The sequence below is a fragment of the Platalea leucorodia genome (genome assembly GCF_965183815.1).
Source record: "Platalea leucorodia genome assembly, chromosome: 3".
NCBI lineage: Eukaryota > Metazoa > Chordata > Aves > Pelecaniformes > Threskiornithidae > Platalea > Platalea leucorodia.
Window position 1 is genome coordinate 56,955,382 of NC_138825.1, and position 27,497 is coordinate 56,982,878.

Here is a 27,497-nt window from a genome sequence, read left to right on the forward strand (position 1 = left end):
CTTTGTGAGTCTATTCAGGCTTGTAGATAGTGGAGGTTTACAAAACGCAAAGAGAGAAGAAACATCTTTCCTTCTCCTCTTTCCTTTCCTTCATTTTCCCCCAAGGAAACACTTGCTATGCTTTAGTAGAAACCAGTTTTACTATTCTGATTTCAATACATTTTTATCTGAGGCCAAATATTCTGCTTCATTTTCCTCTGAAGTTTATGTTCAGATGTGATGCTCAGAAAGGGGAAACTTGAATTTATATAAAATACTGTACTTATGTAATGACCATGTACTTTTATGTCTCTCATCTGTCTGTCATTCCATTTTCACAGAATTTGATTGTTCAAACACTCAAATGAGCCACTGCTTATAACACTACTGCATTTTTTCTATCCATGATCTAGTTCTTTCAAAACAAGACACATTTTCTTCTCAACATCAAAGTAATTTAGGAATAAATTGAAATATATCGCTGTGGGTTTTAGATAGTACTCTGCATGTAGTTTGATAGTGCTGTGCACACTCTATAGCCATTTTTTTCTATAACGGGCATTGGATTTTAGTGTAGGGGGATGTCATGACTTTCTCTTATTTTAAATTCAGTCAGTGTGAAATTTTATACTTAATCTGCAGCAAGATTTTTAGGGAGGAGTAAGATTTTTTACAACTAAAATGCAACAATTCACACAGCTTCTTTTGTCCTCTCATCATCACAGTAAGGCACCTCTAACTTTTAGTCTCATGATGTATTCATTATCTACTCCTAGTCAACTCTGTGTCTGCTTTCATCCTGTGTCTATTACATATATATTTGTACAAGTCTTGAAACATACCCTTTCTGGTTGTTGCTATCAATTGATTCATGCTATTGATTCTGTCATGAAAGAAATACATCTGTCATTTCTTTAGGCAGTTTTAGCAATTTATTGCCTTCTTGCTTTCTCAGGTCTCTGTGGTCTTTTCTTTCACTTTGTCTTTTGTTCCCATGAACACCCTCATGCTGATCACTTAATAACTCTGTTTCTGGTCTCTCCATGAAATAGGAAGAATATTTACCTACTGCCTTTTAAGTGTATTCAGAGCAAAATCATTACTATTTCTGGCACGCTCTGTAAATACAGTATGGTAGAAGTCTTGAAGTAACATCTAAATAAATTCTTTACGCAACACTATAACACTTCTTATCCATTATCGTTTATGAGCACACTTTCTTTTTCTCCTTTGCAGTGTAAGGTTTTTTCCCTGTTTTAACTGTAAGCTTAAGTGTAACTCAGAAATGTTGCACCGTAGAATTGACTTCCTTAAAATGTGAACTCTTTTGTTTTTTAGGGAGTAACAGGTGCTTTGGCAGTTTTGATGAAAGATGCAATTAAGCCCACACTAATGCAGACATTAGAGGTGAGTATGGCTCATGAAGCCTGCCCTTCTCCAGCTTTCAGATTCCATATTGTGCTTGTCACGCTTCCCTCCAGCGACTGCACTTAACTTTCAGGGTTCAAGCCAGGGTCAAATCCATAAAGGCATTTTAGCAAATGTTCATTTGTGTATGTTAACTAATCAACTATATCTGCATTTATACCTTTTTGGTAGATTTTTTCCTTTCTTTGAGACTCAAGCTTTAGTCATAATTTTGCCCAGTGTTGCAAACTGTTGTTGTTTGTGTCATTTGGAAACTCAGGAGGGTCCTTTTCCCTGTTTACGCTTTTTCAAAAGATGGCTCCCACCCACCCTATCTTGCCGTAGTGCTTTCAGGGACTAAATGAAGCTTAGCTGGGCTGCGAGAAGAATGTTTTACACTTACCTTAGTGAGCTTTCTTCCAACAGCTCAAAGGACACAGAATTAGTACAACCTAATTTTGTGACTGGGTAGTTGAGTATTGCCTTTTCAATAGTAAGCTGACTGATGAGCAATATTCATGGGGAGAGGGAGGAAGAAAATGGGGAAAAAATGAAGCCATTTTGAAAACAAGTGCATTTGGAGAAAAATTAATGTATGTTATTGAAAGTTTGACCATCAAAATTACATAGCTGGAATATTTCACAACAATTCCTGATATGGTGAAGAATGTAGAAAGATACCAGTGCAATCCCCGGTTGGTAAAAATGTCTCATTTTCTACAGCATGTCAAAGTGATAACTACCTTTTGCTTTTGTGTTTGGATGGGGACAGCTTCCTACTCTCAGGGAATATTAGAAAAATAGAATTTAAGTCTATGTCATCTTAATTATTTTCTCCTGCAAAGAACATTCTGTCTTATATGTGTGTGTCAGAATTTAATATAACATCCAATAGCAGAAACTGCTGGTCATGTAGGATCAAGAATGTCATGGCCAGAACTGTGTATTAAATCACCACTTGGATAACATTGTGTGGGTTAAGCATCAGTGACAAGGTAGCTTTTATTCTGAATGTTTACTCTGCGTCACTCTATTTGCACTTTGCATATCTGTTAGAAAATAATGTGGTTTTGTTGTATTCTAAAAGACAATTATAGATGTCAAAAGAGTTTCTTTTGATCGATAGACATTTGGTTCTGGGACTTGCATGCCTTTTTTTTTTTCACTGCATTTCTTTATATTCGCATTTCTATGCAATAAAATTCCTGCCTTTTATGTGGTATTCTTTTCTAGTCTAATCTATGCTATGGCTGAAACATCTGCCAGCTTTCATCAAATGCTATTGCTTGTTAGGAGGACCCTGACCGCAGTACCCAAGGATATTTTTCCCAAAAATTCTTCTTACGAAGTTATTTTTAAAACAGTAAACTAAAGCAGCTCAGAAGACTGCTTCATGCTCCACTCTTGCCATTTGAGTCTCAAAGACAATCTTTTGTCACTCTTTGAATACCTGTTGGCTTGCAGGCTAATACAAGTCACCTATCACCAAGAATGGAAATCGCCAGCTTATCTAGATCTTTTCCAAGATAGTGCTGTGTTTTGGCTGATGTGTGCCTTTCGGACTGCGTCATTGCTCTTGTGTAGGGCTGCAGTGGCCTGCTCTGTTACTGCTCATGCTGTTGTTGCTGTTCTTGACCCTCAACCTTGTGTCATATCCCATTTTGTGAGTAAATAACTTTCATTATTTTTAATTATTCATGTTAATAGCTTTAAGAGGTGCTAATTTTAATAGCTTTAGTTTTTGCAAAAAAAGGGAGGGAGGGGAACAAGGAAGATATTTTGCCCTGCACACTTGAATGTAGCACAGTGAGATTAGAGCACTCCAGCATGACAGATTTTAAGACAAGCTAATTCTAGTGTACCCTGAAGTGGTGGATGTAGTAACATCTCTTCTGCTGTGGGGAACAACATATTTCTGATGAGTGTGTGAATTGCAAGTCTTTCTTCTTGCAAACCAGAACTGAAGCCTAAATTACACTTGAAATCATAGAATCATAGAATGCTTTGGGTTGGAAGGGACCTTTAAAGGTCATCTAGTCCATTCCCCCTGCAATTGGCAGGGACATCTTCAACCAGATCAGGTTGCTCAGAGCCCCATCCAGCCTGGCCTTGAATGTTTCCAAGGATGGGGCATGAAATAATCCTAATAAGTAGCATCCAAAAGAAGAGGGACCTCTTAAGTTTCCAAAGAGACTACCAATAGTAATTGGGCAACGTAATCCTAATCCCTTCAGGGAGAACAAGTTCTCAATACAAGTGTAAAGACCTTTAGCAACAGCACCACAACTTGACAACAGTAATATCAGAAATGATCCTGTGACAAGGACATCCAGTGTCCACAGCACACTGGTGGTGTAAAAAACAGAATAACGCAATTGAACAGAACACAAACGCAGCTCAGACCGTGCTGTGGACCTGTCCTGCAAGTAGGGATGAAACTGTTCACTAAAGCAGGTCTTCCAGATCACTTCGGTATTGGGAAATGGCAAAAAGACTGCCTGAGGAGGTGGAGCAGGAGACCTTCTGAGTGACTTCCGGCTGATACTGATGGTTAATTTGGCATAATTTGTAAGTGATAGTGTCTGTGGTTAGCAGCAGCTGAAAGTAGCTATTGCTGAGATGGCTGCACTCCTCTGTGATCTGGCAAAGAGCCTGTATTTGGGTGTTGTGTTAAGATGTGGAGGTCTGAGGAGTTGCTTCTAAGGGTGTATGAAAGGGGTGGAGAACGACCTACTTGGTAGATTTGCATCAGCTTTATATGGGCATCTGTGTGCACTGAAGAAGAGGTTTAGAAGTTCATAAATCAAAAATGACCAAATGCAAGTCCTGCGTGGAACTGAACTGGCACCCTGTGTCAGTGGTTTTTTTCATACATGAATTGATGTGTGTATTTTAATTTGCTGGTTTTTAAAGTGGTTTCTTGGTGGGTTGATTTCCATCACAACCCTGCTACTCTGTCACCAGAAATGCCACCTCAAGGCATTAGCGATTGACAGTGTTTCATATGCAGGAATGACAGTAAAATCTCAAAATGGGAAATGTGCCGCACTCCACCTACAATAACTGTAGGCTTCAGTAGAGCTTATATCCAATGCTGTAGAATTGAGATGACTTTGTTTGAAATGTACATAATGATTTCATAGTGTTTATCCATGTTTGTCATGACAGATTTGATCCCTCATGAACTGATCCCTTAATGTTTACCATTTATTTACACCATGCATAACAGAGCAGCTACTCTATGGGACAGCTCTTTGTAGTTGCAGGCTGGCTGCTCTGGGATGGTCTGCTCGTGTTACATTTAAAGTGCCACTCATAGTAAAGATGAGGGGAGGATGGTAGTAAATATTATAAACATCCATCTAGCTGACAGATAACTTTGGGTATTTATTGACATTCTGGGTTTATTTTCTTTTACTAAAACTTGCATAATAAAATTTCCTGTACTGAAAACAGTCAACAGAATGCATCCCTGTGCCACTGTTTGTTCCTCCATATAGTTTATTAAGAGTGTAACAAAAATAAGTGCCACTCTGCAGAGTGGGATGTATTGGCTGACACAGAGTCAATGAAGCTGGCCTGAGAAGACATTGTTGTCCCTGTTCCAGGGTATGCCTGAGGCTCCTGAGGTTCTGCTGGAGTTCACTCCCTTCAGTACCTAGACTATTTTTCTTCCAGGATCGCCCTTGTAAAAAGACCATTCGAATAACTCCTCCTTTTCTTCTGCTGGATTTCAGAGCTCCAGGGGAGCATGTATCCATGCCGGTGGTTTAGTAGTGTGTTTGGATGTCAAGTTAGTGGCCAGGGGACTCTTGGCTACCGATATTCTGGATGTTGGACCCCACAATCCAAATTTCCTTCCCATCCATGTTGTGCGGATGAACTCTTGGAAACACAATTGCACAGGGAATGTTGTGGGAGACCCTTCTGGCCCCTCTCTACGTAGCTGCCACAGTATGGGCTGGGCTGCCCTCATCACCTGTGTGCTTCCATACATTACATCTGCCTATGGGTGTGCTGGGCTCTAACGAGAGCAGCCCTGTAGTTGCTTACCACAAGAAACTAAGGGCTTGGAAGAGTAAAATTAAACTTCGTGAGTAATAAAACACAAATCGGAATAAATCCCATGGATTTCAATCTGGTAGCTGAAAACTACGGTCTTATTTATTTGAACGCCAAAAGGGTAAATACTGGGTTAAAGTAAAAGTAAAACTTAAGGAAGTAAAACTTAAATTTAGGTTGGTGGAAGTGGTTTGCATTTTATTTTGTATAAGTTATAAGCTTTTTGGGATAGGGGTAATTTTTATTTTGCACAGCACCTCCCATTAGATTGACGCCTAAATACTATAAGAAGCTTTGAAGGTGTACATACTTCAAGTTAAATTTTTTGCATAAATGTGTAAAACCCCAATTGATATTGCAGTATGTGGTCATTAGCAGATAGAAAACAAGAAAAAAAAATCCTAATAAGCACTACGAAGTCAGTGTGTTATGATGACAATAGTCTTCATCATTCCTTTTGTTACAGGGCATGATTTCTGCTTTATTTACTTTTTCTGCTCCAGTTACACTGTTTCTTCTCTAGCATGTATGAAGCAGAGTTGTCTTTGGACTGTAGCTTAATTGTCTACTTTTTGGAGAATATCCCCTGCCCATATGTATGCATAATCTCCTTTTCCACTTTTGATTAAAAAAAAAAAAAAAATCCCCTGTTTTATTAGAACAAACCTGAAGTTTGATGTGCCAGTGGATAAAAAAGTTACTTGTCTTTGCTCTGAACAAAACAATTAATTATGTATAATCACTTCTAGAGGAAGCAATAAGAACAGATGCTTGTTGTTGGTATTTTATATGATTTGTATTCAGTGTTACTGAAACAGGAAAATCTGTTTTCTATAGTAGCAAGTATTTCACTACTGTAATCTAATTGTTCTGGTGTTTTATGGAAAACATTAAAATTTATGTCTATGTAGGTTGTTTTCTTAAGACACTGGTGGTGGGAGGGAGCAACCAGCTTTTATTATATGGTTAATAGTCTCCAAGTTGTGGTTCATGGGGCTGTTGGATGTGGCCTGCAGCTGATCCACGAAACACTGTCCTCCTTAATGGGTGTTCCTGGTCAAAAATTGAGGAAGATTGCCTAGTAGCTTGCCTGAAATTTTGAGGGTTGGAAGTAGCTCCTAACACAGAATGTGTGAAGAACATTGATGGAGATAATCTGAAGTTGTCTGCTTACCTTTTCTTTAACCGGTTGGAGTTTTTTAAAAGCATTAACACAACAATGGGGATTTGTTTGCTGAAGTATTTTATAGTAAGACAGCTGAAGGGACGTCCTTCCGTCTGATCCTGTATTCTGACTTGGAGAAAAGATAGCAGTTAATATATCTCTCCTAATCCCTTTCTGTAGATGCTAATTTTCAAATTTCTCCTTTCCTTGTGATGCCTGCCAAAAAAGTAACAGGGAAGCTGAGATTTGCTTGCTGTCTGACAAATTTCCCTATGCAATTACTTTGTTAACTCCTTGCCTATCCTTTTGCTGTTTTAGATTGCTCCCTGCTACAGAGTCTACTTTCTTTGTGTATTTGTATGGCGTCTAGCACAGGGGAATTTGGCTCTGCACCCAGGGCCCCCGGGCGCTTGGCCAGCAGCGGTGAATGCTTTTCCCGTTGTATGTCAGCATGCCCACGGCACCCCAGCCATGTCCCTTCCCTTCACCCTCTCCAGCTCCTTAACCATTGACTCTGGTCCCTCATTGCTTCCACTGGCTACTTTGCCTGCACAGGAGTGGCAATTACAGTCAATGAGGAAAACAGGAGGAGTAAGGGATGGAGTAGGGCAGGAGTTGGACTCTATTTGTGCACTGTCTGCAGCGATGCACTTAGTGCTGATTGTAGTACATGTGCCAGAATAACATGCCACAGCATTAGGGCAGTGGAAATATGAAACATTAATACAAGGTTGGGTGAGAAGTTGTGTAAGTTACCTGCAGGTTGCATTGCTGTCTATTACCTTTCTGTGAATGAAGCAAGTTCTGACATCTAGGCCTGTCAGTGAATGGGGTCTCAAGCACCTGAGATGTACCTAACCCCTCCGAATCATCTAACAATGCTTATTCGTTATACGCACTTTTGATTTATATATTATCTTGATTAGTCTGTGAGAATATTGAGGTTGTGTTCTTACCTATCCATTAAATAAATGATATATATTTTTTATCATTCAGGGAACACCAGTATTTGTTCACGCTGGACCTTTTGCTAACATTGCACATGGAAATTCTTCTGTTTTGGCAGATAAAATTGCCCTTAAATTAGTTGGAGAGAAAGGGTTTGTAGGTAAGTAATTATTTTGTTTATTATATTATGGTTTGTTGGTAAGTTGGCAAACAGTGATTTAAGTGAATGGATAAAATAGCACTGAAAGGTAAGAATGCTACATCATTTTATGCTAATATTAATAATAAATAATCTTAAAGTGAACATGTAAAAAACCCAAAGCACTTCTTCTCTCACCCTGCACTTTGTCTCAAATGTTCCTGTCACCATGTTTGAGATTCTGCAAGATGGCTGAACCAGTTAAATGGCTGGATTGCATTGAAAGAAGTGTCCTGTAGCTCCTTGTATTAGTATTCATTTGACCTCTCTTGATAAGTAGACAGAAACCATTCCCTTTTCCTGCTGAATTATTTCTCTGCCAATGCAGCAAACTTGGCCAAATCAGGGGTCAGGTGTCCCTGAGCCAGTGCAGAGGAGCAGCAGAGGGAAGGTGGTAGAAGAAAGAGTAGGACTGCCTTATTTTGGTGGCAGTGAGCCATTAGGTTGGTCCAGCTGCATTGTAAAACCTCACCATGAGGCCCTCATGTTCCCATGAAAGCATGTGGGTGGGTGGACTCTCTGTATATTAAGAATTCAGTCTGCAGAAGCAACAGTAGACACGTAGAACTTACTGTTATGGTCGCAGGCAAAATAAACTTGTGGCTGAATGGTGAACTGTTTTTTATAAAAACTGTTGTGTGTGTTTAAACTTTAGAATTAATAAAATGAAAGGAGTGTTGCTACTTTGCAGTAGTAATGCCTTTGCACTGCTGCAGCCATTCTCTTCTGTGTCCTGAACACCCAGGCTGGCTTACATTAACCCTAAAGTTGAACTTTGAGTACCTGTGGAACAATGCTCTTGAAGAGGTGCAGTAATGTGAAACGTGACGTTTCTTATGCTAGCGCCCTTGAACTAGCAGAGAAACACGTATGTATATGCTTATGTCATACCTACATATTGCTGTAAATTACATAAAGAGAACCAAATTACCTGAAACTACTCTTTCTATTTAAATTCACTGGTAATCATAGAAAGGATAGGGGAGTGGTTTGCATTGTTATAGAATATATATACTTTTTGTAATGATAAGAATCAACCTATATATTTACAGATAGAGAATAGAAAGGTTTCTTATACAAAGCTGTTGACTAGTGAACACGAAGATAGAGGGATATCTTCTTACAGAAATCTGTAAAAGCAACAAAAATTAATATCAACAAAAAAATAAAGGATTGAAACCTGTTGTAGATCATACTGACTTTGGTATTCTCTGAATAACAACAAAAAGGTTGAACAGGTAGAAATTCTATTTAGGTGTATTCCATTATCTTGAGGACTTTCTTCTTTTTAAAGAATATTTACTGATTTTCTGTTTTCTCATGTTTGCTTGTTCATCTTTAGAGAAGTAAGTTTCTGATCTCCTTAAGCATTCTGTGCCTAGAAGAAACGTTCTCCATCCTTTTTTTTTTTTTTTTTTTTTTTTTAAATGGAGTAGCAAAGTGCCCATTATGATTTTTAGATCCTTGTTAGGGTATTATTAACAGCATTAGTTCCTAGAGTCAGTTTTGCTAACATCTGCCCTTCTGATTCAATATAATTTGCAGATTGTTGGACATTTGCGTGTAATATTTTGTTAGCAAGAGCATTCTTGGGAAAAGTTAGATTCAGTATTCTGCTCTTGCTTCTTACGTTTAGGTGGGAGTAATCAGGGAAGAGCTGACCTGTGTAAGAAAATAAAGCATTGCAGTTAAGTTGGTGAAACATGAGGTTTTCAAGGTGGTCTGGGTATGTGTTGTGTGTTTGTGTTTCCTTTTTAAAATGCATGATCATGTCAAGGAAAAGTGTTATTTTCTCCAGTGTTACTGTTGTACAGCTAAAGAGTCTGTTCATTTCCCTCTAATAATCAAACATCCATTCAAAGAAAGAACATTTTGCATTCTGAATACATTTACTTAATGATAATGGAATAGGTATTTCATTAAGCCATGTTTGTTGTTACATGGCTTTGTGGAATGAAGAGCAAAAGCATTTAGGGTAGCTAACATTTTTCATAGGCTGGGTGAAGTGACTTTGTTTCTGAAATGAGCAGTCTTTTCAAGTGGGAAGTCTGTTTTGTATCATCTGAATGGAAGTAGATTGGCAACAGTCTTGAGTCTTGATCCAGGGTTTGGAGCCCAAAAACTATCACCTTGGATTTGGATTCCCCTCCATTCAGTGCTCCCCTCAGGCACTGAGAGCATGTCCTTGCATTTCATGCTTTTTTTTGGTCTTATCCACCTGTTTGTCTTTAACACTCTTTTTTGCTTTGTTCGTCTTTGGCCCCAGATTCTCTGTTGGGAGACAAAGCTGTAGTTGCAATAGAGGAAAACCTTTGTGTGTTGCCAGCTAAAGGCTCTTGTTTCAGATTTTATTTTACAGAACACAAATCCCTGTGAAACTGCCTTCAAAATGAGACTGCCTTCGCTCTGCTGAGCAAAGAACTTCAGCATGATTTTTAGATCCTTGTTAGATTATTAAAAGCAATAGTTTCTAGAGTAGCCTACTTAAACTTTGCAGGTAGTCACAAGTGTAAATGGTTGTTCTAATGGTTGTAATTACAGTAAGCTTTATGTTTTAAAAAAATAACATTGTTTCTGGTGACTAGTCTGAGCACATGGGCAGAGACTACATGTAGCAGTTGCTGGTTTATTAAATACTCTCCTATCCTACCCTACACAACTGAAGTCTAAAATGACAGCTACGAAGCGTGCACCAGTCCACATTTCGGTCACGTCCATGCAGGCAGAGAGCCCAATGCCTTGTGAAGCTACACAGCAAAGCAGTTAGCAAGAAACTCCACTGCATCCTGCTCGGTGTGGTGTATGCCTGAACCCCGTCTTCTGCTGTTGAAACTCAGTAGGGAAAGCTGATCCTGCAGTTAATTCAGACGGTAGGAATGCAGGACAGCTATGCTGCAGGTTTGTAACTAGCTGAACAAGTTTAGTTACACTCTTGCTAAAAGTAAAAATTTTCACTGCTCCACATTTCTCTTTTGCCACTGTTCTCGTGCAGTTCATCCTTTCCTCGCATTGGATCTGGCACTCATTAGATTCTTTTATGAGCAATTGCAGTTCATGTTTTCCCATGTAGGTTAGTTGCATAAGCTCATGGAAGAGTCCAAGAGGTGCTGGAAATAGCATAAGGTAAGTGGCAGGACTGCGTGGCCGGGAGAGGCATTTTAGGGACCACGAGCTTATGAGGTTGGCTCTCAGCCTTGTGCAGCTGCATCCAAAGCAGGAACATAAGAAATCTGTGACAGGGTCTGCAATTAAAATAATTTCCTCTATATTAGAATAACTATCTTAATGTACATATGCTAGCTCAGTCACTGTGAGATGGGATGATGATATATATAATACATAATATTTATTTATTATTATATAGTTATTATTTCATATAGTTATTATTATATATTTATTGATTGTTATTTTGGTTTTTAATTAAGCCATAGTTATTTTAGAGCAGAACCTCCTGCTAAGTGTGTAGACAGTACTAAGGAGAATTAGCATGGCCTGAACTTGCACCGCAGTTTCACAAATATAGATATTTTTTTATTTTCCATCCTGGCTTAAGCAGCCTCCTTCCTCTGGCTGCTTGTTTCCAGTTCTGTGCAACCCCTCACTTGCCAGCACACCTGTTTATAGAGCCACGTGAGAAACTAAACTGGAGAGTTGGTCTTGATTGAAAACAACTACAACAAAAAAAATCCCTTTCCTTCCCCTCACGGACAGTGGCTGGGCAAATGGTTATATGTGCCACAGGAGGAAGATGAGATAATGCCACATAAGATGGTGTTTTTGATGAAATAAATATTTATACTATTATAGCCTCATTTGGAGCTTTAAAGTGCCAGTAAAGCTACTGTGGATGCACTAGCTAATCAGACAGAACCTGCATTGCCAGGGCAACTAAGCCTGTCTCCTTTCTCAGCCTGTGCTCAACTGTTTTTTGCATGACATCCCAGCCGAACCTATTGCCCTTTTTGTTGGCTTAGTTTTCTGCTGACTTAACACAGAAGCAGTTCAGCCCAGAGTCACAAAAACACCGGAGCTGATGCAGGGGAGGGTGAGTTGGGACAGCCAGCAGCGAAAAACCAATCTCTTGTGTAGATCCCACTGTTTGTGTGACCGTGTGCCATGGCCAAGGCAAAAAAAAAAAACCTCCCAAAATGTTCTTTTTAAATTTATTTTTAAACCTTACTTTCTCTCTCTGGCCTGCATTGCCTGTTTCTCTGCTTGCTCTGCAGCTGGAATTGCAATGTGCTGTGCCTTTTGAGTAGTGTCGGTTACAACGATGTAGACAGTCTGGTTTAAAAAAAAATCTAAACAAAGTTTAACCATTGAGTGAGAGTGAACTCTCACTAATTGAAGGCATTCCCTGCTTCAGTTTCAGGTATCCCAGTGAACTGCAGACCCTTATTAAGTTCAAGATAGCCTAAGCCTTTCAATTCAGCTTGTCCATTCCCTCTTCCCTAAGCCTTGTTGCTACATACTGACAACTCAGTCTTTTTGCTCTAATTTTGAGTTCTCTTGGTACAAGTTTTGCCACTGAACTTTTAGTGCAGTGTCTCGGTTGGCACTGGGTGGCTTGCACTTGTTTGTCTTAGAAACATGGAATTGTTTAGGTTGGAGAAGACCTTTAAGATCATCAAGTCCAACTGTTAATCTAGCACTGCCAAGTCAACCACTAAACCATGTCCCTAAGCACCACATCTACCCATCTTTTACTGCTTCGGGCCTGTTTCCCCGCAAGTTCCCCCCATCCTTGCTGTGAGCAAGTGTGGCCCATTGAGGACTATTCATTTTCCTTTTGTATGAAAGGCTGCCTATACTGGCCTGTTTAACCAATTCTACATCACTTGCTTTTGGTTCAGCTTAATTGTTAAACAGCAAGGACAGCTGATATCTCAGCAGTGGCAAGGAAAGGAGCTTGGTATTTAGGCTGAGTCCTGTGCTGTGACTGAGTGGGTAAATATATCTTTATACGTATTTAGGCAATTACTTCTTTGGGTTTGGTTTTGTTTTGTGATGTTCACCTCTTTCATTCCCCTTTTGTTCTTCGTTGCTGTCCTCTGATGTAGGAACGTCAAACTCATGGCTGATCCACAGAACCTGGTTAATACTGAAGGCCACACCTGGTGTAAATTGCAACTGAAGTTTTTGCTGGCAGCCCTGAGGATAAATTTGCCACTTCTGTAAAGCTTTAATTTTGCACAAATTTCTCCTTGTGCTTGTGTTCTTCTTTCATGGTTGAGGGGGGTATATTCTGATGTGCTGAAAGTCCTCTTCTGAAATGACCTCTCTGCCTCATCTTTCTTTCCTCCATAGTTTCCCACCATTACTCTGAGGAAGATTTTCATTGTTTCAGAAGCGCCATGGCAGTTTTTGCAAACAAGAACATTAACCAGGTTTCTGGATGTGTAGGTTGGAGCGATTGCCTTAAATGAACAAAGAATTGTTGTATTTGTTTCTGTGACAGCAGAAGTCCCATGTCTCGACCAATACAATGTATGATGATGATGTAAAATGCTTGATTTTAACTTCAAAGATTACACTATTTAAGGAGGCAAGTGTTCTTGATACAAAAGATGCTGCAGTATAGGAAAGGAACATTTCACAGGACAGTTTTGGGTGTTCTTACACACATGCACACTTCACAAGGATTTGGAAAATAGTGTGTGGGTTCAACCGCGCTGTAACTGCTGCCAGTTAAAAGTCCCTGTCATAAGCACTGCATGTATACAGAACAAAAAATAAAGTCCTTGTCCTCGAAAGACTTGCTAGTTACTCAAAGGGCAAGAGGTGACAACTGTGTACTGACAGGCAGTTGGCAAAGCACAGGAAAATGTGCCTTTATCACAGTAGTATTGCCATCCTGCTCACCCAGCAGTTTTCTTTTTTGTGATAGTTTCCAAGGGGGGGGGGAATTATTCATGTAGTTTGCAAGTGGACAAATGGTGAGAGGTTCTGTAGGTTTCAGGAGGCATATCTCATGTCAGGGAGAGCAGAGGAAGGAGTGCAAAGAAGCATCAATGAGATGGAATTTATTCTGATTGCTGATGTCTCGAATCTCTTGCTGGGGACAAAGGTTTGTTTAGAGAGAGGTGCTTTGAATTGCACCCAGAAATGGAGGGGACTAGACTACAGAACCCATACTAACATGTCACCTTCCAGGCATGCCATGAGGGCAAAGTGTTTTGCAATCCTTGTTTACTCCTGTGGGCATGTATGCGGGCAGTCTTGCTAAGAAGGGAAAGGAGATATCAATAAACCAAAAAAAGGACAGGGAAATTTTGGTAACTTTATCAACACAGAATGCAGCTAGTCACTCCTTGTGATGAGTCTGGTGCTCGGCTCAGGAAGAGGTAATCATTTCTAATGCCTAGCACATTTAACATTGTCAGGGCTTCTTAAGTCACATCTCTCTGCCACTCTTTCCTCATCCTCTGTTGGCTTAAAGTAACAAAATACCTTCTAAAACTCCAAGTTCCTTTTCTGCATCAGTCAGATTGTTTCTTAATACTCTGTTAAGGTGAATTAGAAGGGATGAATTATTAGGTTTTTTAGTCAGTGATTGCAGGCTACCCAAGAGGTGTTTTGAAGACTTAAAGGATGAAAAAGGAAGAGGAATGAGCTTTCCTGAGTCGTATTTGTCAGTGTGTCAGAAATTATTGCAATAAACAACTCAGCAGATTGCCCCATCCATCTCTTTAATCCCTTGAAGGTGTTTCAGCTGAGGAGAGGCGTTGTTGTAAATCAGAAGTAAAGCATGAATATGTTTTTGGAATCCTAAACCAAAGTCCTTCTGAAGTTTGTTTTTCAGACTTGGACTATATGTTTGGTGGTTGCTTTCTTTCCTACTCCTAGTAAGCATGTCCCATTCAACACTGAGAGCACACTGTGCTAGGCAAGGTCGAGTGTGACTTTTTCTTTCCTAGTGTCGTATCAGGTGACAAGAGGAGGGTTACTGCAAGCTGTTGGTGCCTTTCTTAAGAAAGGTTCACTTTCTGTTTCTTTCTTTAGTTGGTCCACTTGCTGTAATTGGAAAGACTTTGTCACACATTGTTAATGGTATAAACTCAAGTAGAAGCAGTAAATTTTTATAAGCTAAGTAATTGACTCTTTTTATTGTGCTGGTACTCTTGTTAGAATAAACTAATGATGGTAGCTGCTCTAACTATCTGTTTAGTACATACAAAGTTGTATTTCAAAGGGTATCCATTTTGCATACTCTCAGCAGACATTGTATAACAAGTTTATAAACCACCTTATGAAAATTGTGTGTGTTTAAAATACACTAAGTGAATAATCTTCAGTAGATTTTTTTTTAACATCATAAGACACTTCAAACTATGTTCTTAGTAGTAGTCTTTTTCCAAAAAAAGGAAACTAAAGCCCAAATACTTTGGCTAAACTTCTTTTGGCACCAGTAGCACATGTGATATTATTACATTTAAATGTTAAGTTCAAGGATTTCTTTTTAATTTTGTTTGTTGCTCAATACCACTAGAAAGGGTTTCCATGTGGTGACCCTCCAGAGAGCTTTTAATTTTTAAGATTCTGTCCAGTGTCTTTCTACCTTCTGTTATTTCATCTCTGACTTCGTCACTCCTTATTTTCACAAGAAACAAAATGTAATGCGATTACATTCCAATATTTTGCTCTTTGAACCAAACTGTTTTTTTCTTGGTTTAAGTGTTAAAGCAAGGCTAAGGTTTCATGGTACAAGGTGGCTGACAAGCATTATCAGCGTAGGTGTTACTGGTCTACTCTGAAACGTGTGTGCTACAAACTAGATAAGGGATGTTCAAAACTTTACAGTGTTTTCTGTGATCCCATTCATAATGCAGCTGCTCAGGCAGCTGTGCTTAGCACAACTGCGGCAGTGGGGTGTTGGGGAGGAAAGTGATACTGTGTTAGTCAGTATTGCTGCAAGGCTCTTAAAGTTATGATCTAATGGCACAAGGCACAGTGGTACCACAAAATGCAAAATAAGGTACTGTACTGCTAGAAGATCTGTGAATCTTTGCCGTTCGCTTGTGAATGGTGATGCCATTCACATCCCAGGTGCCCTTTTTATTTCTTAAATTCCATTTCTTTCACGGGTTGTAAAGTGGAAACAAAAAATCTTCTCCTGTTCCTCTTTGCTTTTAAAATCTTAGCAAATTTTCTTACCAGTAAGCTAGAAAGTCTTCAGAGACGAGATGTCATGCAACACATCTTCCTTCACTAACGGGAAGTCAAAGTTCCTGAAAGCTGAGCTTACTTGCTGCCTTGTCACAAATAATCTGGGTGCAAATCATGCTCACCTTGCTTATGGACTGCTGCCACTGAAAGTCAGGGGACCATGATTTAAATGACTTTCTATTGCAGAAAATGCTTAAAACAGTCTTGAAATAATTTATGAATTATTATGCCAAATAAGAGTCAAAACTTTTCTTATATCTTTGTGTGTTCAGAGTCCTTGAGAAAGTCTAAGTGACTCCACGTTTTCACTGTAGATCTCTTGATTTTTTTTTTTTTTTTCTGACAGTTCTGATCTTTAGGATACATTGCAAAGTAAAGCTTTTCAGAAGGAAGATGGGATAGAAGAGAGCTGTCCTGAATGTTTTTGTGTGTCAGGAAGCATTCCAGCATTGACCTTGGTATCACATGTCACTGTTTTTCAGAGTTGAATTAATTTGGGACTTTGTAAATTATGCAAAGCTAAACTCAAAACTGAAAGTTGGTATTGATAGTGAACTATTGAATTATGTCTAACTAATATTACACTTGTCATAAAAAAGTGGTGTTTTGCCCAATAAGGAGAGGTGATGCTATTTTGAAGAGAAAAGCTCTAAAAGTATGGACTGTCTTGTAGTGAGATTTTACCTTCTTCCCTTTAAAGAAAAAAAATAAATCTACAAAGTGTTAAAAATTCACTTGGCATTCCCTCGCTACAAAACATATTTGTAAATGTACATTCCCAAATTGGTTGTTGATATCCACAATGATGAGGGGCAATTTACAGGAATAAAAGAACATGTGATTATAAATCATCAGCCATTTAGCGGAGTTCTCTGCTTTATCTGACAAGCATATCAGACGATCTCCTTCATCAACTGACTGAGCTCTGGTTTGAGACTAGCTAGGATTTTTAACTCTTGCTGCTACTGCTAATAAGGTAGCTGGATTTCCATGGCCAGTTTGGACTCCTTTGCTCTTGTTCTGGAATACCGTGTTCAAGCTTAGTTTTCTCTTTCTCAGGTGATAATTTTTATACTGTCTGTGTAACTAAACAAGCACAGGTTTTCTAATCTTTTATAATTAGTGCTAGGCTTGCCATTCCTATAACACAGCCTATCTGCTTTTTTAGTTTCTGCATCTGTTACAGTATTCACTGTCTTCAACACAGGTGCATGCACAGAGCTCTGCAGTCACTCTTGCCTTGCTGGTGTTTATCCTCAGATCAATCACCTTTTTTTTTTTTTTTTTTTTTTTTTCTTCCCCCCTCATTTTCCATACATCACTCATTCTGTGATTGACTTAATATTGCTAGGCTCCCAGACTCTTCTCTGATGTTTGCAAGTATGAAGGTCCCAAATTGTAGGTCAGATTTTTGTCATTAATTTCCAACGGCAATGGGTGTTTACTAGTAACTTACTTTCTGTTTCTCTTCATTTCTTCCTAAACACCACAGCAGCTTTTTCCTGTGTGATATCCTAGGTCCTCTCCATGTTGGCGATGCTTTCAAACTTTGGCATTGCCAATAAACTCCATCAGTGTTCTTCAGTCTTTCTGCTGAGGTTGTTTAGCAAATAATAAATGAGAGCCCTCAGACTGGTCCTCTCTTGGGTCCCAAAGTTCCCCTGTCGTGGCTGCCTATTCTCCTCTCAATCATGTAATCATCATTTTTGTTCTAGCCTTGCTAACACATTCCTAGGTATTGCTATATCAGATTTTTTTTCCTGAAGGCCACACTGATGAGATATTGTCACATTTTTGTTACTGGAGAAAGGTTCGCATCTGACATAACCTGCCTCTGGTAGACAAAGGTTATAGTTCTTACTTATCAGATTTTTTTTTTTTAAATTATTCTTTTCTTAAAAATATGTCTGAAAATCATTGAGCCTGTAGTCACTCAGATTTCCCCCCACCCCTCTTACGTTACTTAAATACAGGTTCTGATACATTTCAGATACAAAGCATTAAGAGAAAAGGAACTTATTTAAAATGCTGATACAAGCTTTATTTTATTTTTTTTTTCCTTCCAGGATTTTGAAATTCCTGATTCACTCTTTGTTAAGATTAGCACATTCAGCTCTTGTGTATTTTGTTTTTTTAATTCCATCTTTAATATATCATGGTGACCTCACTTTATTAGCTTCTACTTTTTCATCTGCGTGGCTGAAGACCTTTGCAATTTGTTTTGATGTCCTTTGCAGGCTCTGACACTCATTCTCAAGTGTAGCAACTCTGTCTTTTCCCTTTTTTTGAGAGCTTGTGTAATTAATAGTTACCTATCTTCTGCTCAAGAAGGCCACCCTGCAAGATAACAAAACTATGTATTTGATTGCCTTTCCTCCTAGTGACCAGGAGTTACCACTTTTCTCAGGCCAGATGTCATGTAAGAGACCAGGCATTTTAATTAGTACATTTAGAGGAGTTTGAATTCATGGGTGAAGTGATTTCAGTGTGAGGAAAGCAATTTAAAACCTAGCAATGACACGATAGAAAATAATGAAGAGATAGCGTGGCCTTGCGTGGTTCTTTTCAAGTTTTTTTGAAACTTTGCTGGTGGATGGATGCTGCTGTGTGCCTCGCTGGCAAAGGAATTCAGTGGTTTTCTCACAGACCAAGAGCTGTGAAGTAGCACGCGTGTGTGTCGGTCGTGCGCTGAATGAAGTGTCACACTGTAGCTGAACTGGCTGGGTCAGAAGCAAATGGAGAACTGGACGGGCATACCTTATTTGAGAAAGCCAGGCTTTGTTTTCTTCATATGGGTTTTCAGAGTAGAAGGGAGATGTAGTGAGATAGCGTTTGGGTTGGGATCGTATGCCTGGGGGATTTGCTGTGACGACGATGGGGAGGCAGGACGGGCGGCGTGCACGTTCCTGCTGGCTGGCTGGTAACTAAAGCTGGCTGGCTCCTGAGGCGCTGGTGTATTGAGGAGACCTCTCCTTGCTCCTCTTTCTTGCCCAGTAAAAGACGAGGAGACAGAGCTGCTGAATCCATCATTTGTCACCAGCAGCACATGTTCTGGTCTTGTGGCTGAGGCACTGTAGTGCATATCAGGAGGCATACATCTTGTTACCACCTCCACCTTTGACTAGCTTCGTGACCTTAATCAAGTAATTGCAGCCTCCATGCCTGCATAGGTAATCCCATTCTTTCTGATTTGTTTATTCAGTTTATAAACTTTCTTAGGGGCAAGAACCATCTCACCATAGCAAATGGGTAGATCCCAAACAGTACCATAATAAGAACTTTAAGGTAACAGGGCTTTTGTAGAGCCATGGCAGCTGCCAGTACTTAAACATGCATCAGGAATTCACTGACAAGCTGACATGGTATTTTAATCCTCTGTATGCTGACCTCTTCTGCAACATGTTAGAGCTTAACATAACTCTTTCCTCTGTCAATGACATTCATAAATTAAAAGTATGGAGTGTACAACTGTTAAGGGCTATCCATTATTCTCGGTCTCAGGACAGTTATCCTGAGGTAAAAATAGATAGGAAGGATCTGTCATTCATTCAGAAAGTAGAGGCACTGCCCAGTTCCTGATAAATAAAATAACATCTACTGAGTAGAAACTGATGACATTGCAACTTCCGTCCTATTTATTTTCCCTGCTCTCCTCAAGTCAGCAATCTTACCTAGTTTTAAAACTCCCAAATTGTAGCAAGCAAATAAGCAGTGCCTTTTGTTCTTTTGTTACCTACTGGTTGTATTGCTTTTATTTATAAGAAGAGAAGAACCAGAGGTTAAAAAAATGCAAACAGTAAAACATCATATATGCTAGGAAGTTCTCTTAATTTATCACTTGGCAAAGGAAATAAAAGCAGGCTCCCTAGCTAACAGCATTACTTTTGCTTAGGGTTATTTGGCAGAAAATCCATCATCCTCTCTCCATTTGTGAGTATTTCATATTGACTTACACCCCTTAGCAAGGGTCAGCAGGGCAGAGTATGCATAAAGAGAGTTCAAGTCCCATTTCAAAGGCTGAATTTTAATTTTAGTATGGTTTATTTTTAATGTCATTTGAAAATGAAAGCTCTTTATTAGATTTTTTTTGTTTGTTTATTTTACTGGCTTTTTGATACTGAAATCTAATGTTCTTTTTATGGACTACTTGCATAAGATGTGGGTTTGTTTGGACGTTTCCATCATGTTGGAGACACCTTTTTTTGGGGGGTTTTATTTTCTGAGCCATTGTTCTGAATCTGCAGGCAGGAGTGCTTTGTTTTCTGAAGGCTTTTATAATTAAAATTGTTAATGTACAAATATGGAGGGGGCAATGTTCGTTTGTATGTGTGTTTACTTTGTGAACTGTTGACTTAAACCTTCAAGGCTCCAGAGAAGTCAATACAAATGTGAAACATGGTAAGGACATAAATACATGTATTTCCACTTTTGATTATGGCAATTATAGTTAGCAGAGGTTTAATATAATTAGTACGAGTTTATATTTAGCAGAGTTGATTTTCTGTTTTCCACTGGTATTCCATAAAGACATGCACACTGAGAGCTCAGTTAATAGGCATTTCAGGGAGAATTGTTCAAAGCTACATTGTTTTCTTTGGGATCAGAACTCTGAAATGTTTTCTTCTTGTCCTGTGCTACCTTCTCTACCAGCTCAACTGAAATAATGTCATGGTTTGGGGAAAAGGTTAAGGTATGTCTTTAGATGTTCTCAGAAGAAAAATGCACATGCAGAAGGTTCCTAAGATTTTTATTTGCAGGTGTTTTGTTTTGCATCATAAATTTTATGAAGTACTTTATAGTAAGACAATATAAAAGAAAAATACTGTGATCTCTCAGAAAGTATGCTGACTTCAAATTGTTGTTTTGTTTTGGTTTTTTTGTTTTAATTTTCAAACAACAGACCATATGTGTTATTCTATGCTGGGAATTTCTAAATAATTTTAACAGAAAATAGTCTTCGAAAACAGAAATTAGGTTTGCTTACATATCTGATCTTACGACCTGGTGGGATTGGCTCTAAAGAAAAATATCAAGAATTCATGATTAGGAACATAAATATGTTTCTAAACCATTTCTAAAAATGTTAATTAGATTGCAAATAATACTAGGTTATGTATGGCCAGTATGATTTGTTAATGGGAAGAGTGTTGCTTTGGCAAATAGCCAAAGTGATTTTGAAGGTCAGATGTTGGCAGTACTTGAAAGTGTTCAAGACTGTTCTCCAATTATATAAAATAATACATTAAAAGAAAAGATTAATATCCTAAATGGTATATCAGGGTGAGTTTGCTGCTCTGACCTTGTCATTTTATTTTTTTCAGTTTTATATAACTGCTTTGTAATTAATTAGATTTGATTGAGAAAACAGATTAGACTCAAATACAGTAAGAGAAAATATGGGTTACAACTATTTTTAAATTTTGGGTGGCCTGTCTGTCTTTCATATAGTGGGTCTTTTTGTCGGTCCCTTTCTCCTTGATGTGCTATGCTGCAGCTTTGAAGCTGACAATCTCAAGCTCTTCAACTATGCTTCCTGCAGTAATAAGACACGTGCTTGTAATGTATCTATCTTCAACTTAGCCCCAACTGCAGGCTCTGGGTGGGAATGAAGCTTCAGGGACAGAGCAGATGCTTTACATGCATGAGGTCGCTGCATCTATCTGCTGCCTTCATCTACTGCATCTCAAACAGAGCTCTCAAGGGGCTGAGTAACAGCTTCATAAATCAAGGGTTGCAGGTTCAGCTTTTCCTGCAGCCGATTAGGAATTCAGTGGACGGTTTGGGGTCCTTCACTGCACGAGGAGTGAAAAAGCACAAAAATGCAGGGGAGGGCTGAGGACAAAAGAGTAGCTGAGATGACAAGATGATGGGCAATTATGAAAAGGAACTGAAAAAAAAATTAATAATTTATAATCTTTAGTAAAGGAGGATCCACTAATAATGTACAACTATTACAAAAACGGTAATGGGTAGTTTGCAGTGGCAATTCTATTGCCTTGATTACATTAATTGTGGTTAAGTGGAGAAATTCACAATAGGCATTGAAGGATTGTCTTAGCCATGAGCAACTGAAAGGATTTGGCTTGTAAACTAGCAGAATTATGGTTTGATTTTGGTTTTGGTTGTGTTCTTAATTGGGAAATCCATGTAGGAAAACCCTTCTCCATGTGGGATTTGTTGGTGTGTGACCTTAGTACCTTCACTCGCCTCAGTTTGTAATTCTTTCTATAAGATAGATTACACATACGCACACACATATGGTTCAACAGACACAGTTATTTTCCACAGCAATTTTAACCAGCTGAGTCATTTTTCCTCATCCAAAAATTATAGGGAAAACAGTAAATACATATTAATAAGTTTGACACAAGCCATCAATCTTACACATTGAGTAGAGATTCCAATAATGGCTTTGCAGAGTTTATTTTAAAAATATAGGTGATTACAAGCAAACTAATGCCTATCTGCAAAAGGTATTAGAGGGCTTACATCTGAAAGGCTTCCACGATTTCCAGAGTTGCTCCTGCTGTATTTCTGCATGCATGTGGCTATTACATAAAGTCTGTGCAGCACAGTGCTTTACGTGCCTGCTTCTTTTACCCTTGTCTGCTCTTCTGTGGCTTAGGCTGCACGTTCTCACCGCTAGGAATTTTTTCCCATCTCCTAAAATACTACTAACAGTATCTGGCACTTTCTGTCTCTATGGAAAGTCATTCTGTGTATTGATAGCTTAAATTCTGTGTGTGTTTGAAACATGCATCACACTCTTTGTAGAATTTCCATCACCACAGAGCTCTCCAGCTGAGCTCTTGGGATGGTCTTGTAGAGTAATTTACAGCCTTTTTATCAGATGTTTCACTGGGCCATTTTTTCATCAAGACAAACTGCTAGTGCAGTGGAATACTCTTCTTCCTGGAGATACATAACAGGAGACGCCCTTTTCTATGAATTTCTAAAACAGGGCTCAGTAGTTTTGTCAAGAATAGCAGTGCTGATGTCCCCTCCCAGGCCAATCATGAAGGGAAAGCATTCTGTCTTCTAGCAAAGACTAAGTGGAATGAAGCAAAACCAGAACCTATTCCTCCTCCTAGGAGGAGGATTCACTGCATGCATACGCTGAAAAGAGAGTGCCTAAGTCATGATTGAAATCGTTATTGTAATAAGCAGGCACTCCCCAGGATTTTAGAAGGGCAGAGTGGGGAATACTTCTCAAAACGTGTGCCTCTGTAAAGAGTCTGGGGGAGTTTTAACAAGGCAGCAGCCCAAGGCAAATAGTTGCATGCATTATGGGGTAGGCTTACACTGCAGTGATTGATGACTCCGTGCCTGGCATGCCTCGGGTGATTGCGCCAAGTGACAGGAGCATTGATCATCCTGATTCAGCAGCGGCTCTTTGTTGTGTGGCATCCACCATAGCCTCAGCCGACACCACTCTCCCGCCATCTGGGCACGGGTGCTTTTGTTTTGTGATGAGAACAAGGAGGAGCGCCTGTGGCTGGCAAGGCGATTTCCTGGCCTCGCTGTCTCTCCCAGCCATGCCCATCTGAAGGCGTGCGGGAGTGCGCTAACACCCACAGCCTGGCGTGTGGTGGTGGTTGGTTAAATGGATTTTTGTCTCTGACTTGCGACGATCTCTGAGGATACCTTGCATGGCTGCAAAAAATTATGTATTCGTCATTCACTACCTGTATCATCACTCATTGCCTGATTGTATTTCTGCTGCTCTTTAGAAAGTATGTCGTCTTCCAGGGCGTATGCTGAAGTGGTGTTCTGCCTTAAGAATAGGATCCTTTACATCCCCTCTTTCCTTTTTCATGAATGAGTGCAATATTGGTGCTAAGGCAGGTGTTACTTTATGGCCCGTGGTAGAACTTTTCCAGGGAAGAGATCTTCAGGCTTTCTGCCTGCCTGTTGAAGTCAGTGTTTTCCGGACGCTTGTAACATGACTTCTCAAGGCATGTTCAACATCCATTTTCCATAGCTCTTCCAAGGGAAGTAGGAGGAGCCAAAACCTGAGAGCTCAACAGAGAGCAGCTTCAGTTTGATAGAAAGTGTATTTGTGGCAGGAGCTTCAGCCAACTGGACCTTTTAAAAGTGAACATAAATGAAAGTCTAGTAGTGAGATACCCAGCGAGAAACATGGTTTTAGGTGTGATGAAATTTATTTTAATCACTTAGGGTAATATGGTGGGTACCATAAGTTAATATACTCCTTGCAGTTGGGGAATTGTAGAAGAACGGCCTTAAATGAAGATCAATCAGTGCTGCTGTTAATTATTCCTTCCATGCAACTCCAAATAAAAAAGTGGTGAGGTTTTAATTTTGTAATTACCAGAAGGCTAATAATTCTTTGCCAAAGGCCATGATGATCTCTTAAGTATGAGATAACGTAATTGCCTTATTCCTGTGCCATTAATTGTGCTCCATTTTAAAAACGTGGTCATCTGTCTTATGAGCAGATGATACTCTGTTACCTCAAAGGAAACGTGCTATGAATGATAAAAGGATGAAACCTAAACCTCACAGTTCTTTTGTTTGAATTTTTCTAGTTAATATTGTAACAGAAGGAGGTTAGAAAAGGGGGAACTGTGTATATTTGGTTAGTGTATTCAGCTATGCATTACAATTCATGTCAGGGGCCAACAATTAGCCTGTGAGTTATGGGTCTTTACATGAGTATAGGATACAGGAGTTAAGGGAAGGTGGCTGTAAAACCCGGCAGGCTTAGCAGAAGGATTCAGAGAAACATGTAGCCTGTGAAGCCACATACAACTCACTTTATTTCTATTAGAATTGTTTGTGGTTTATAAGACATCTTCAGGTTTTTAATCTCTAGTAATAAATCTAAATAATGAGCTCATTACTAGTGAGCTGTGAGAAGATGTCAAATTTTACATTTGAAATATCAGAGCATGGTTCGACAAGGTGGCTAGAGATGAATTAACAGTTTGCCACTGTTGAAATGCGTCTCCCTTCCTTCTCCTGCTTCTGCTTGTCTGCTTTTGCTGATTGTTTGAACGTGTTCAGACACTTGTCTGGTCTCACTTCATCTGATTCAAATATAACCCAGTGGAAATTTTTTTTTGTTCTGTGTTTTTTTGTTTGTTTGTTTTCTGGTTAGCAAATTCCAACAGTTTACCTTCCAATTAGATGAGCGCCAAAACCTACAGGAAGCCTGGTCAGCAAGGAGGGAGGCAGGGAGCAGGGGAGAAAGATGGAAGAATTAAGAGGGAACGGGAATTGCCCTTTCAGCAAGGCAGGGTGCTCATTTGGTTCAGCCACAGTGTAAAACCATGCCCTAAATTGGTGCTTCGTAGGCCGGAATCACTGCAGTTGCACTTCTCTATATTTTCAAGAGGGCGAGGCAAGCAGAGCTGTGGAGATGTGCAGAGCATGCTTTCTGTTGCGCAGTGCCACTCCTGTCAGCTCCTGGAGTTTTCAGTTTGATTCGCACCCTGAATTTCAAATCCAACATATGCAGCATACATATATAAGCAGGCCTGTAAAACCCACAAAAAGGAATTGTATCTTTAGTTGTGAGAGAATCAAGATTTAAGAGTTATCTTCAGCTGTCTGGCTTGTAGTAAATAAAGTGAACTTTCTGCTAGTTTTTTGTCTATAGTCTGGGAATAATCTGCATGAGTCATTGTGCCTATTTGTTTGTTTAATGTATGGGATGCTCTTGGAAAGTTAACAGCAATTGGTATTTAAAGTGAATAACTGTGAGAGATTATGCTGTAACCTTTAGTTTCTCATTTAAAGCTGCTCTACATTTCAATGGTAAAATTCATCTCTTATGGAAACAGAAATGTTTCTGAGCAAAAGGTTGAAATAGCTTGTTATGGGGTCCCAAGGGAATCAGCGCTTAGATGAAGTGTATTCCTGGGAGCCCTTGCTGCCAGGAGGCAATGACAGTCAGCTGAGGCCTGAGACTCTTGGCCTCTGGAGACAAGTCTGCTTTGGAGGAAGGCGGCATGAATTGAACTGCTACTGTCATGGGTACGACGGCAGGGTACTTGAATGTAAATCTTTGTTTTCAGCTGACATATTTTATTTGTGTGAAGAAGTTGAAAATTTCCAGGAGATGTTTTTTTCCTCCGAGTAAGTTTATCTCAGGAGAAGTCTCAAGCGCTAGAGCTTGAGTATTGCGGCTTGGCAGGGTACGCCCATGGAACCAGAAACCAGGCATTTATAGCAGCTCTCTGGGGGTGCTTGTGCAGGTGAGCTGCTCTCTGTCTACGTTTGGAGAGACTTCCACGCGGAGAGTCTCGAGTGAATAGTAATCTACTATTGAACATCATATAATCTGCTTTCTGAGAATAAAGCTTATTTTGGTCAGGACTTCTTGTGGGAGAAAACTCATTAATAGCTGTTAGAAGTGTCATCCTTTTAGCTTAAGAAGCCAGGACTGCCATATCTTCCGGTTCAGTCAAAAGCGTGGATTGGTGGTCAACAGTCAGAAACCTCCAGCGCCCGTACCTCTGCAGAGCACGTAGTGCCCTGGCGTCTTTCTTCAAGGGTGACAAGTACCTGTTACCTCCAAAGAGGTTGTAAAAACTTTGATAGCTGATGCAAATTATTTTCTTCATGGCATGAAAAATGTTCAGCCTTAATATATGCATGTGTAGTTTTCTGCTGGACTTTGTGTCCATCAGCGGTTGCAGGGAGTGCCTGTGTTGCATGCCATCTGGGAATACGTCAGAAGAAAAATGAACAGGAAAACTCCCTCTGTTAGGAGGGGGGGGGGGGGGCGCGGGGGGGAAGAAAGAAAAAGAAAAAGAAAAAAAAAAAGTATCTGTTACATTCCAAAATCAGTCATAATAATGGAAGTTCACATCAGATAAGTTGCCAGAGTCAGAATGGACAAACATCTGGTTTATTCATCCCTAGCTATACTAACAAAAATATGATATCCTGTTAGATAAAGCACTGATCATCCTAGTTTATCTTGGCGGTTGTGCACCTTGGTATTTTTCACTTAAACAAGAACGTATCGGTACTTTACAGCTAGCATGCCTCCAGCTCCAGGTTCACAGTTCACATGTGCTTCTGTGACTTTGAACTCTTCTTTTCCTGAGTTTGCCAGCAGACAGCTGCACCAGAACAGATATGTTTACATGTGGGGAGTAAATGGCAGCTTGCAGCTCAGAGTTTCCATTTCCTTTTACATTGTTCAGGAATCCAGGCTCACAATTCGTGTCCTAAAGCTTCGCCTCATGTGTACGCATCTGGCTTGACCCTTTATAGTACAAATGTTTTATTTTGACATTGATTTGTTGATAGAAAGGGCTGACTAGGGAGAAGCTACTTTCACTAGAAATTACCCTCAGCTTACATGAAGTTCAATTGTGGGTGAAATATCTTTAAAAAAAAATTCTAAACATCACTGTCTGTAAGGCTTTTAAGCAGTATGTAAATGTGAGGCTAACGTGGAACCACTTTATGCAGCTATAGCATGACAGACGTATTTTTAGGCAGAGAAAAATTACATTTTGCATTAAGCATGACGATGAAATCTGATTAGCTGCTTAAACCATGACACTGACTATTTAAGCTATTGTCATGCGTAGG

General features: G+C 39.5%; 1 protein-coding gene across 1 annotated transcript in view; it reads left to right on the forward strand.

Annotated features, from left to right (window-relative positions):
* Nucleotides 1-27,497, forward strand: part of MTHFD1L (methylenetetrahydrofolate dehydrogenase (NADP+ dependent) 1 like) — a gene marked incomplete at both ends in the record, with an annotated part of 153,330 nt that overhangs the window by 58,930 nt on the left and 66,903 nt on the right. Inside the window, 2 exons of the mRNA XM_082306166.1 lie at nucleotides 1,318-1,386; nucleotides 7,610-7,721. Coding sequence (XP_082162292.1) covers nucleotides 1,318-1,386; nucleotides 7,610-7,721 — 181 coding nt within the window. The remainder of the gene's footprint in view (nucleotides 1-1,317; nucleotides 1,387-7,609; nucleotides 7,722-27,497) is intronic.